At 37.4% G+C, this 13,160-nt stretch overlaps 1 protein-coding gene across 2 annotated transcripts in view; it reads left to right on the top strand.

Annotated features, from left to right (window-relative positions):
• LOC105216326 (uncharacterized) overlaps positions 1-9,375 on the top strand; it is a 49,608-nt gene extending 40,233 nt beyond the window's left edge. For both annotated transcript variants that reach the window (XM_054234105.1, XM_011190763.3), the window contains exons 3-10: positions 699-784; positions 1,074-1,305; positions 1,422-1,618; positions 1,729-1,973; positions 4,219-4,458; positions 4,522-4,655; positions 5,070-5,207; positions 6,588-9,375. In XM_054234105.1, the coding sequence (XP_054090080.1) occupies positions 699-784; positions 1,074-1,305; positions 1,422-1,618; positions 1,729-1,973; positions 4,219-4,458; positions 4,522-4,655; positions 5,070-5,207; positions 6,588-6,765 (1,450 nt within the window). In that variant the 3' untranslated portion in view covers positions 6,766-9,375. The remainder of the gene's footprint in view (positions 1-698; positions 785-1,073; positions 1,306-1,421; positions 1,619-1,728; positions 1,974-4,218; positions 4,459-4,521; positions 4,656-5,069; positions 5,208-6,587) is intronic.
• Positions 9,376-13,160: the final 3,785 nt, after the last annotated feature.

Raw genomic sequence — 13,160 nt, 5'->3', positions numbered from 1 at the left:
GTCCGATATTCAGGATAAAAGTGTGCCCCAGACTACGTTAATATACTTGAGAAGAATATACTATCACATTCCGGAGAGTAAATTGCCTTAAAATGGTATTTTATTTAGGAGTATGATCCTAATCATGTCCCAAATCTAGTCAAGAAGCAGCTAAAACGTTTGAAACAAGAAGTATGGAAGAGCTTTGAGGGAAAATAAAATCTGAGTGACATGCCATTGACCCCTTAACTTGCAGCAATCTTTTCGTTGTCTCATCGGTTTCCCTGTAGTCTTAAGAAACCCATGAAAAATTAGGCGATTTTCGTGAATTTTTTTTTAAGAAAGTACGCGATTGAATGTTTGGATTTTTTTTGACATTATAAGTTATATTTTCAGTCATATTTTAAGATATTTTTTTACAAAAATATTGAAAATTAACGGAGTTATGTGCTGTCTTGGGTGGTGCCAATAAAAAGTTCACTAACTGCTGACATGATTCCGGTCAAATGTGTAGCTGAATCAAATAAAATCAAAAAGGTTATTAAACGATTATTGAAAAAGATCAAAAATTAACAAAATGGCTTGGTTTTCAAACAAAATATCCTTATAAAAATATTTGCATTTTTATAATAAAATTAAAAAAACATCTTCTCTTCCATCAATCTGTGTAAATTTATATGTTTTTTTAAATACAAATTTCTAATTTTTCCATTTTTCAGATTTTTGCTAAACATAAATTCCTCAGCACCGCTCACCATCAACTTCTCGCAGCAGGTCGTGCGCAAGATTTACTACAATCAAACTGGTAAGTATTATGAGTCATTTACGTTCCTTGACAGCTTTAAGTTACTCATACGCCATGGCGTTTATTTGAACACAAATTCAGTTTCCTTTAATTTTCATTCCTTGGCTTCTCAGTGCAGTTAATTTGACTTTACACATATTCTTTGCGTTTCTCTGCTTCGCATGCCTGTCCGCATTTATCCACTAACTGCCCTTTCATCACTTTGACGTGCGCATTTGCATTAATCTTTGCCTGGTCGTTCGGTTTATCATACATTCATGCATTGCCTCACTTTGTCTTCACTCCGCAGTAAATTTATCGCGTTCACTCAAATCGGATCAACACACCGTGGTGCTGCCCTGTGCGCTGCGCGGCCAGTATGATATATTCGTGCAGGCCCGCCAGCGCGGCTCCATCAAAATCGAGGCGCATGCAGCACATCCGCAGTCCAGCTGGCCGCTGCTCAATCGCACGCATCACATACGCATACGCACGCAGAATCTGGTGCGCAATCGTCAGATGATTGTCAAGTGGGACAAGAGGTGAGTGCCCGATTACCAATTTACATACTCACATAGCGCTTTAAAAGTAAAATATATGCATTGATCACTGATTGACTTTCTTCGTCCTGTGTGCGCACTCTCTCTTTACGGTGCAGTAAATTCGATTTCCATGCGGTGCATTACTGCCTGGTGGTGAATACGCAGCGGCGGCAATTGAATTTCTGTAACGCCGTCAATGACTACTTCACAAGTGCGACGGCCCATGAAAATGGCGGTGCGCCAGCCAACTGCTATCCCGGCTCTGTGGTGGACTACATTTGGTTAAGGCCACCGGAGCGTGCTAAGAAAATTGGTGAGTTACCACGCAACTGCGGTTGCTTGTAATTGCATTGAGGACATTCATCTCATCTCATATCCCACTGGTAACTTTCATTTATTCACATATATTCACCGCTGAGGCAGATGTACGCAACGTTAACATTATCTGTACGGGCGCCCACACGCAACAGCTGCTGAGGGGAGTGCTGCCGAATCTCACATATTACCTGGACATCTTTGGAGTTCACACTCGCCGCCAAAATCTCACATTTCACATTGCCTCCGCACAAGTGGATTACAACCGTACGCATCCGGTGGCGCTCAACGACAATATGCTGACTATGAGGAAAATATCTGGTCTGAACGGCGTGCAGGTCTTCAGTTTTAAGGTGAGTGCGTCACAAGCATATTAAGCCAAGGATATCTATTTTCAATTTCTTATTAATATGTACATATATGGCTGAATTCAGTCAGTCAGTCTTTCGCAATCTGTGTGGTAGGAGCTTATCATCAGACTGCAGTAGTTGGCAATTAAAATTTGTCCTCATCTCCACAGGCAATAATTATTGCTAACCGGTCTGTCTGGTAAAACTATGGCCATACTTTTGTATGGACTGTTTTTATCTGGATGAGGATATTTGCCAAATGGTGCCGAGCTTACGAATACGATACTGATAAGATTATCAAGAAAATTAGTACCATAACTTATGAATATAGCAAGCAATGAATAATTAGAAGTGTCACATGTACTCTTCAACAAAAGAATTTCTAGAAATCTAGAAGAAGATCCCATATAATGACTAGTAAGTTGGTGGAGGTATCAGAGGAACGACAATCCTAATATATCATCTTTTTATGGACTGTACCATTCGTTAAGATACATCAAATCTTGCTCAATCTACATGATATATTGTCAGGGGAATGGAAGTAGATCTTCATAGATCTTCACATATCTCTTCCCAAAATCCAATAATCGTATTATGTTCGCTAGATCTCAAAAATTAATGTTCTGTGGCCTTGTTCATGTTACCTAAAACTAAACGAGATTAGGCTTCTATACATATATATGTATATCAAAATAATGAGCACGACGAGACGAGTTGAAATCCGGATGTCTGTCTGTCCGTCCGTGCAGGCGATAACCTGAGTAAAACTAGAGATATCATAATCTTATCTTATCACATATTCCTTGCGATCATAAGTTGGTTGATACTACAAATTGTAGAATTATTGCCACGCCCCTATAATTGTGATAATCGAAAACTTATAAACAGCTATAACTAAGCCATAAATAAAGGTAAAAATTAAGAATAAAACTAGGGAAAGAGCGTAGTTAGTATACTACGTCGTTTGAAAAAAAATGTTCAGCAGTTCACTTTAAAACATAACGAAGAAAAGAGACAATAAGCGAAATAAATTCCAAAAGTTCGACAACCTTTTGATTCGCCAACCAAAAATATATATTTTTTTACGTCGAAGGATCTCAACAATATATTACCTTGAACTTGTTTAGATCTGAAGCAAAAATTATGACTTCTATACCATATACACTATAAAAACAGTTAAAAATATTGAATGCCTTAGGAAAATATTGGGTTGGTTCGATATTCTGGATATAAAAAAAGGTGTGCCCCAGACTACTTCAATATAGTGGAGAAGATTTTGCTCTCATATTCGGAAGAATAAATTGCCTTAAAATGGTATTTTTGGCATGTCGCAAATCTAGTCAAGAAAATGTTCCAGCACCTAAAACGTTTGAAATAAGAAGTATAGAAGAACTTTGGGAGAAAATAAAAACAGAGTGAAATGCCATTGACCTCACAACTTGCGACAATCTGGTGAATTCGAAAGCCATAAATAAAGGTATGAAAGTTGATGCAGCATCACATTAGAGGAGGGCATATTTGGATCAAGTTTTTTTGGAAAGTGGCCATCGACCCGCACATTTCTCGTAAACTAATTAAGCTTTATAAAGCAAAAACATATGAAAATCGGAAAACTTCACAAACACCATTACAGGGGAGATGATACAGAAAAGAATCTCAGAAACCACTCTACTAATTGGTAAAAAAGATTTTCTTGACAACTTGATAGTAAGATTGAAAATGGGCATAAACTACCACGCCTACTTTCCTTACATATCAATATTGCATTCAATCGCATTCGTTCACTTTGCAATATCCTTAAATACATATAAATCCAGAACCAATTAAGATCTAGAAATAAAACAATGTAAAAATACTGCATTGGTAATATAACATTGGATTATAACTTTTCAAGCCCCCAGATTTCTCAAAGTTCCTCAGTACCAATGAATAAATTTTTATCGAAAATATAGGTAAATCTAACAGATATTTTATAGAAATTCGGAGGAAATCTTTTTCTTCTAATAAAGAGTCTCTGTGTTAAAAATGGTTAAAATCGGATCATAACTAGCTCCCATATATCTGATAATATCGTAAGGCTTTGCAAACCATCGTGAGGTGAACAAAGATAATATACACTTGTGAACAATTTCAGGAGTATAGGATTATGAAGTGAAATCCTTACAAAACACTTTAATCATAAAATACCGTTTTTATTTTATTGATCACTGCATACAGAAAGTATATGTATATGCTTTTGAATTCTCAGGTTCCTGGGAAAGAAACAGTTTTGCCATTAGTAGCTCTGCAGCTGCGTTATCTCATTGTGCCGTGTGGCGGTAGCGAAATCGATATAAAAATACTACGTAATCGCACACTCATGGGCAACGCGACCGGCATATATAGGCCCACATATATACGACTATCGGAAGTGTATAAGGGTCAGCGGTATATAGCGCGCTTCACGCCCAGTAACGTAGATGAGACGCTGCGGGCACACAAAGTGGGAGTAAGTAGAAGCCTTGCAATGATTTGAATTCAATTTACACTATAAATATATATTTTTTAACAGTTAGCTGTCACCACAACTGGCATCTTTCAGCACCTGCCAGAGCTGCCGGCTGACATCACTGTTTTCGAGGTCAGCACCCGCTGTTCCGTAGCCACGATTGCATGGTACAGTTCGCCGGACAGCCGAGCAATCAGGTGTGTATACGCGCTTATTTGTCTCGTAGAAAATGAATGCAATTAGACAAATTTCACTTTTATTTGCTTTATCATGGAAATAGAATAATCCGTTGCACTTCCGCACATTAAATGCACTTCTCTTTTATTGCTTCAACTACTACTTAAACCGAATCGTATTTGTTCTCTCATTACATTTGCAACATTATCAACAACGAAACCGCATAATTGGAATGCGCATCTCAATCTATGCTGCGGTCTCAACTACGATATGCATCTTGCCACATTTCCTACTCGTGCTGCATGCATTTGTTTTGCGGTTTCTGTGGCCTGTTTATGGCATAATGCTGTTCGAAATACGCACTTGTTCGGCTGTATGGATGCTGACATCCGTCGATATCTGTGTTAATTGCGCGTATGTTTATGGCGTTTCAGGTACTGTGTAATTGTGTTCAATTTGCCGCAGCGTAATCGGAGCTCTATCGATTACACGAACTACTGCCTCGACTTTGGACGGCGTGTGGTGCAGCATCCGCTATTTCAATCCATTAAATGCTTCGAACGTTCAAAAAGGTGAGTTTGCACATTTTGTATGCCCTTGTAGAGTTATAATGTAAAGTAGGTCTACACAATTAGCTTATTACAAACGAAGAGATGTAGTTATAACAAGTTGAAACATAATTATTTGATAAGATCATAAAGAAACCAGGAGTTTGTTGGATCCACTGAGTCAAAATTGTCAAAGTACACAAGCGACTGTATTAAAAGATCTTCGAAGGTACTGCTCTAGATGTCTATTCATGTCCGGTTGTAGTGGCATGTAATACGTAACTCAGTCACGTCTTACTCCGATGATTGTATGATAATGACGTCGGGCAATGGAATCTATGACATGTGTCCGAAAGTAAACGCCTACCTCCTCGACTTTTCTTGCTTCTTTACTGCCAGGAGCCTAATATTCTCCCCTATTAAAAATTTCCGTCGATTACATTAAAAATCAAAGAATTTGGGAATTACGGTGTATAGCCTGTACTCCTTCCCTCTCCATGCGACCGCGTTTGTCACCAAGGTACAGAGCCCCAATAAGATCCTCAAGTCGCTAGCCGGCCATAAACTACGCCGCCCCTATATGGTCGTCTTGGTGGAGTAGGACACAGCTAGGGAAGCTTGAGACTTGTCAAAATACAGTTCTGCGGACAACCGAAATTTTGTTTTCGCAGAAACCATGCCTGCAGTCACTTGATGGAAGCCGAGCCGCTTCCCAGAGCCACCAAGAGTACACTCCAGAAATGCGTCGACGATTTACAGAACTATGTATACCGGCCGGACTTCGGACGCGACGGACTTTTAACAAGCACTGAACACCATTCACAGAGGAGCTATTAACATCTTCATAGACCCCCTCCCCGTGAATGGCGCAGTTGGAGTCGCATCACCACCAATTGCAGACACCGAACTTGATTAGTTTAAATTCGTAGCTATGCAGACTTAACCCTCCCTGAATACCCAATATAGATCCTGCATGCAAAGAGTCCCCGCATGACACTTAACACCTTTTTGCATGCCCACTTAACCGCACTTATCTAACACTCCTTTCGCCTTCGGTCCGACCCTGTCGATACAGCTCGTTTCCTGGGCCTTCCGTTAGATGACAATTGATCTATGTATGTTTGCTAGTTCAGGCAGGTTTGGATAACCGCTAAACAACAACAACAACAACGAATAATTCTGGAGTTTGAGCGCATAGGACCTTAGAGAAGACTAAAGTTGATAGAGTTTGTTCGCAAAACATTAAACAAATTGGAAAAAGATAACTAGAACAGAAGAAAAGAAAGGGTGCGATATGATACTAGTAAAGAGATACTCAAAAGGTGTTCTAGAATCTAAGTTTATTAAAGAATAGTTTATTCTTTCCATCGCATTAATCACTATCCATTCTGTTTGCAATTGCAGTTCTCCACTCGAAACGCGTACCATATTCAATCTGACACCCGGTGAGACATATCTCATCTATGTCACGGCGAATCTGAACGAGGGAAGACCACTGCCATACCAAACACTGCGGATCACAATGGGTCATCGGTGCAGCAATGAACTACTCGATTCGCGAGAGCCCACCACATATTATTGAATGCGCTCGCAATAAAGTTCCTCCTATAGTAAGACACAATTGTGGGAAATGAACTAAAGCGCAAAGACAGGCGCCTGCAACATGCATTGCTTGCGTCAACAACTACGTATTTGTATTAGATTATGTGCAGCTTCTGACAGGTTTAATACACACGCAAGTGAGCTTGAAATCACTTGAAAATCTCACAATATTGCTTGTAAAATATACACACACGCATATATACATATATATAAGTGAGTATATGTTTATTTATATACAAAAACAATGTAATTGCCAGTTCAACCAGCTAAGCGCTAAAAGACGTAAGCCTCCGCCAATGAAATATTTGCTAAAGATATGTATGTAAATGAATGTCGTTATTATTACGCAGGATGTATAATGAAAAGTGTTGCCTATATTTAGGCGCTTGGCTTACCCAGTGGGAAAGTGTATGGTGTGTAATATGTGAATGACTTTCACTGTGCATAATTAAATTTTATCTTTCGTTTTTGTGCTCTTATCACGCTTAATTCACAATACTGCGGCAATATATATGTACATATATATGTGTATATATATATATGCATATATGATTTGTTCTATTTATATATTATTTGCTGAGATAACAGTATCAATTATTCGACCGCTGCCGTATGTCACTTCATTGAGCTCAAATTAGTATCTATCTTTAATATTAATTAGAGTTTGCGCTAGAGTTTATAAAAAGTTCATGAAATCGGCTAATCTAGTACTCGCTGAAATATAGTGATGCCTTGATTTAATGATTTTTTATACTCTCGCAACAAAGTTGCTAAGAGAGTATAATAGTTTTGTTCACATAACGGTTGTTTGTAACACCTAAAACTAAAAGAGTTAGATATAGAGTCATTTATACCAAAGTGATCAGGGTGACGAGTAGATTTGAAATCTGGATCTCTGTCCGTCCGTCCGTCTGTGCAAGCGATAACTTGAGTAAAATGGAGATATCCTAATGAAACTTGGTACACATATTCTTTGACACCATGAGACGGTTGGTATTGAGAATGGGCGAAATCGGCCGACTACCACGCCCACAAAATGACGAAAACCGAAAACATATAAAGTGTCATAACTAAGCTATAAATAAAGTTATAAAAGTAAAATTTGGTACAAAGGATCGCTCTAGTGGGTGTGGCCCCGCCTCCAAACAGGTTTTTTGTATATATCTCGCAAGCCAATAATGCTATATAAAACAAACTTTCTGCAGTCGGTTCTCTTACGTACCCCACCATACATTATGAAAATAGTTGAAATCGGTTAATAACCACGCCCACCTCCCATACAAAGGTTAGGTTTAAAATTACTAAAAGTCTGTTAACTCACTAACGAAAAACGGCAGAAACACTAAATTTTACAGAACAAATACCAGTGGGAAGCTGCACTCAGATCTTTTCACAAAATGGAAAACGGGCGTGACATCGCCCACTTATGGATCTAAAACCATATCTCAGGAACTACTCGACAGATTTCAATGAAATTCGGTTTATAATATTTTCTTGACAACCTGATGATACGTGTGGAAAATGGATAAAATCGGTTCACAACAATGACAACTTCCCATATAACTCAATTTTGAATTCCATCTGATTCCTTCACTTTATAACATATACATATGGAACCAATGAAGATAGTGAAATAAAACTTTGCACAAATACACTAGCGCCCATAGAGCAGATCATAGTGGCATCACTTGTGAAAAAATTTTCGAAATCGGTCTGTAACTTTTCAAAGCCCTAGATATCGAATATGAAGAACTCCGTGCCTTATGGTAATTTTTCAACGAAAATGTCGGTAAATCTCTCAGATATTTTAATTCAGAGGAAATCTTTCTCTGTACCAGAAATGGTTAAAATCGGCTCATAACTTGCTAACCCTTGTTCCATATAACTAATATTAGGGGTTTTAAACTTTAAATGGACTTTATAATATATATGTATATGCCGAATATGTGAGTCAAATTGTGTGTTATCTTAATAAAAATATAGCAATAAATTGCGAGAGTATAAAATGTTCGGTTGCAACCGAACTTAGCCTTTCCTTACTTGTTTTTTTTTTTTTTTTTTGATTTTGCCAATAGTTAGTTACAATAGCTAATCGCTTTTACACAGCACTTTTAACACAGCACTAACGCAGTTCATTTCACTACACTAGAGCTGTTCTGTCGCCTAATCCATATTTAGATTTTCCCACTGGGGTGCCACTACTATAGATAGCTTGTAAGTTGTATGCATATAATGTAATATTTTACTTAGTTTAGCTTTAGTTCTTAGTTAGCTTATTAGCAAAAAGCGAATCGCAAATTAACAGCGGTACCAGAGTACCGTTCCAATTTGCAATCCTAAGTTCAAATTTGATTTGTAAGCCTTAGCTTGTTAAGCAGTGTAGTTTTAGTGCAAGCCTTTGCTACTACCTACTAAGATTGTAGTGTTAGTTTCTTATTGTGATGTGTTAAGTTTAGCTCTTTATAATGTTGTTGTAATATTTTAACTCTGTTAAGCGTATTTGATATGTGTGCGTTATGTTGCTCATGAATGTTTAAGTTCATTTTTTTACGTAATTAATTTTTAGCTAAAACGAAATTAAGTAATTTAAGCGCAAAAATATAAAAGCATAAAAGTCTATATATAATTCTCGTTGCCTCTACAAATCGAAAACGACAAGAGAAATTGAAGAATATGCGAGAATATGCATAAATACGCCGTTTAAAGTAAACTGAAATCCTATCGATGTACACAATGACAATAACTTGTTCATATATTTGCTAAAATTTACACGTTTGTCAGACAAAACAAAAAAACGAATTTGCATAAGTAAATATTGTTGCCATAATCCAATAAGCTTTCGAATGTATAACTGTATTTACCAGAATTTGCCTACCCCCAAATCATATTATAACTGCCAAACAAATAAAAATATTTACTATTCCTACATATAAACGCGTATGAATCCATACATATTTAGTATGTATGTATGTGAAACATAACTGTTCAATTGAAATTGTATCGCAATTTTCCTGTGCCCGTCCTCTCGAAAATGCTAATAATTAAAATAATCAATCAATTACAAGCGAAACTTTGGTGTTTCTATTCAATAAAATTAAAACGATTTAATGAAGACGAATTATGCTTTCATTTATGGGTGGCGTTGTTGATATTCGTTTAATGGCAGCGATACTTTAAAACTTGCTAATGGGTGCAATTTGAATTTAATAAAATTGCAAGTCATTGATATTTTGGTCATACGAGTAGAACATTGAACGAGTTCTTGATTAAATCACTGTAAAAGCAAACAAGTAAAGCAAGGTTAAATTCTGGTAAAACTGAATAAATGTTATCGAACATTTATGTAAACATTTAAAGGGTGTGAAACATATTGTCGAAGCGATTTATCAAAAGTAAGTACTTGGTTCAGACGCAGCCCAAGGGAAGACGCCTTCGAAATTTCTAACAATTGAAAGCATGTGAAATAATGGGTTTTCCAATAGGACGCTACCAAAGTAGACCGATAGGGAGAGCAAACGACGCCATATTTTTTGACATTTCTTTTAAGTAAGGTTTGCCATTCAATCAGGAAACGATATACGATCCAACAACGAATCGAAATTATTAAAGTTAACTACAGAAATAAGGAGTCAATGGCCTCAACTTTAAGAGCTCTACATCCGCTTTATGATCGTCATAATCGTCCTGTCGGATCAGCAATTGAGCGTCTAGTGTAACAATTTGAATCCACAGGCACAGTACAAAATGTTCCCGTGCCAGTGAGACAAGGAAGTGCCCGTAGTGTCGGGAATATTGCTACCGCTAGCGCATCAATTGAGGAAGACCCAAATCAGTCTCTCACACGTCGTCGTCCAAGAGTGAGGCATCTATGTGACGTCGTTGTGGCGTATTTAGCGAATAAATGTTGACCTACATCCTTACAAGATCAAATTGACGCAAGAACTGAAGCCGCTTGAGCCTCAGAATCGTCGTATGTTCGTGAATTGGACTGAGCAAGAACTTGAAAATGATCCGGATTTTCATCGAAAATGTATCTTCAGCGATGAGGCTCATTTCAGGCTGAATGGCTTCGTCAATAAGTAAAATATGCGTTATTGGTCAGGCAGCAATCCACACGTACGCAATAAGTCACAATTGCATCCCGAAAAAATTATGGTTTGGTGCGGTTTATGGACCGGCGGCGGCATTGGGACCGGCACTTTATTGTGAATGGGACTCACTACCGCTCAATAATAACCGAATATTTTTTGCCCAAATTGGATAATATGGACTTGGACAACATGTGGTTCCAACAGGACGGCGCCATAAGCCACACACCGAATGTCACAATCGATTTATTGAAAACCAAGTTTGGTGAACGTGTTATATCACGAAATGTCCCTGTCAATTGGCCGCCTCGGTCGGGCGATTTAACTCCGTTAGACTATTTCCTGTAGGGGCTACGTCAAGTCTATGGTCTATGCCAACAAGCCAGCGAAGATTGATGAAATTCGTATGAATATCGAACGTGAAATTGCAGCAGTATCGTCATTGGGCCATAGTGCTTCCAATGTTTATGGTCTATGCGACGATTGATAAACTTCGTACGAATATCGAACGTGAAATTACGGCACTATTTATACTTGAAAATCGTGGAAAATTGGTTTTAGGTCCATACATAATGGCATCGAATGTACTTTCACCGGAATAAAGAATTTAATTGTTATCCCAAACCGTTTTTGTTTTTTTTACAGCGCTCTTATTGAAACACCCTTTACATCTTCCCTCAGACCTCACTGACATCGTTTTTTGCATAGGGGGCTACCCGCACTTAAAGTATAAACAATATATGCATATCTTCTCTTCGAATCTCTTATAGAAATATGTAAATGCACTAAAATCACTCATGGAAGTTCTTAGATGAAAATCCTCATGTTCTCATATTATACCAAATATCCTGATCTCAATATTCAACTAATTGACCTCTAAACAATTCAGATAAATATAGAGTTATAAACAGCATGACGAGATAAATGGAAATCCGAATGTCCTTTATCCGTCTCAAGCCATAACTTGAGTAAAACTTGTAATATCTTGATGGAACTTGGTACACATACTTCTTGAAACTATGGTAGTGTCGGATCATATCCACAACCAAAAAATCCTGTTAAGTAACAAGCTATAAAGTGCTAATACTAAACTACAAAACTTCAGTTTGGTATTGGGAATACAAGATTGTCGTAATCTTGATATAATTTTTAAATTGCGGTTGGATATTTTTTCAAAGTACGCCTCAGTACCAATGATAACAACTTAAATTTTCTCAGACCATTTTTTTGAGTTCTGAGATCGCTGAAGAATCGCTAGGAGTCAAATCAAGAGAATATGGTAGAAGCGGTACCAATCCGAACACAATTTAGGCAAATTTGGCTTGGCTCTTACTTATTTATGACACGGCTGGTGATTCATGTTTTATCTATTCTGACATATTGGTTCAAAATTTGGGTCAATTACAACAGCAACTCTAATCACTGGATCAGTAATGTTCTTGGAACAGAATTGAGTTTTGTGCTTTTAACTATTATTTATTGAGAAAAAGACTGTGCGGAGAATTTGCTTCATATAATTATAATCTACAAACTTTTGACTTAATTGAAAATATTCACGAATTGAATAATTTTTAATTCGAGGATTTTGTTTATGACTTTTTGAACTTTACAACTAAAATGTGTGCTCTTTGTAAACTTCTTGAATATTGTTTTAGAGCCTAGACAACTACTACAAAAAACTAAACTTTTTATTAACAAACCAGCAGCACTGCGTATACTTTAGTATTGACACAAACTTATACGAAAGTAAAATCCATTTTATTTATTGATTTACATTTTTTCTACGAATAAATATTCCAATTAAAATGCAATTCTTTACCTGTACAAATGAATGCATGTCAAAATTTGCAACCAAAACTCGGAAATTACACGTTTCAAACCGACAACAAATGTTCCTGTTAGCTGTCAACGATTCACTACACGACCGAGGCAATCGAACTGACCGCAATAACAGCAGCGCGAGTATTTGCGAGCCCATCGCCGACTTTTGCTACATGCCACCGAGCTAAGCGAAATTCCAATTACCGTCAACTCGTTTCGGTGTAAAACATTTTGTGATTAATTTCGCCAATTTTCGTCGGGCGCATCATGCAAATGAAATGGATCCTTAAAATTGGCGCAAATGGAAATGCCTTTGGGTGGGTGATGTCGGCAACACTAATTATTATTACGATATTACATTTTCATAGCATCTATGGATATGCGGGTATTTATACATTTATGTCAGATAATACTGCAATATAGCTGAAGAACGTAGCTATACGTAGACTGAACGTAGAATACATTC

The sequence above is a fragment of the Zeugodacus cucurbitae genome, chromosome 6 (genome assembly GCF_028554725.1).
Source record: "Zeugodacus cucurbitae isolate PBARC_wt_2022May chromosome 6, idZeuCucr1.2, whole genome shotgun sequence".
In the NCBI taxonomy this organism is placed as follows: Eukaryota; Metazoa; Arthropoda; class Insecta; order Diptera; family Tephritidae; genus Zeugodacus; species Zeugodacus cucurbitae.
The sequence above is the reverse complement of the archived record's forward strand: the minus strand, read 5'-3'. Positions and strand labels throughout refer to the sequence as shown.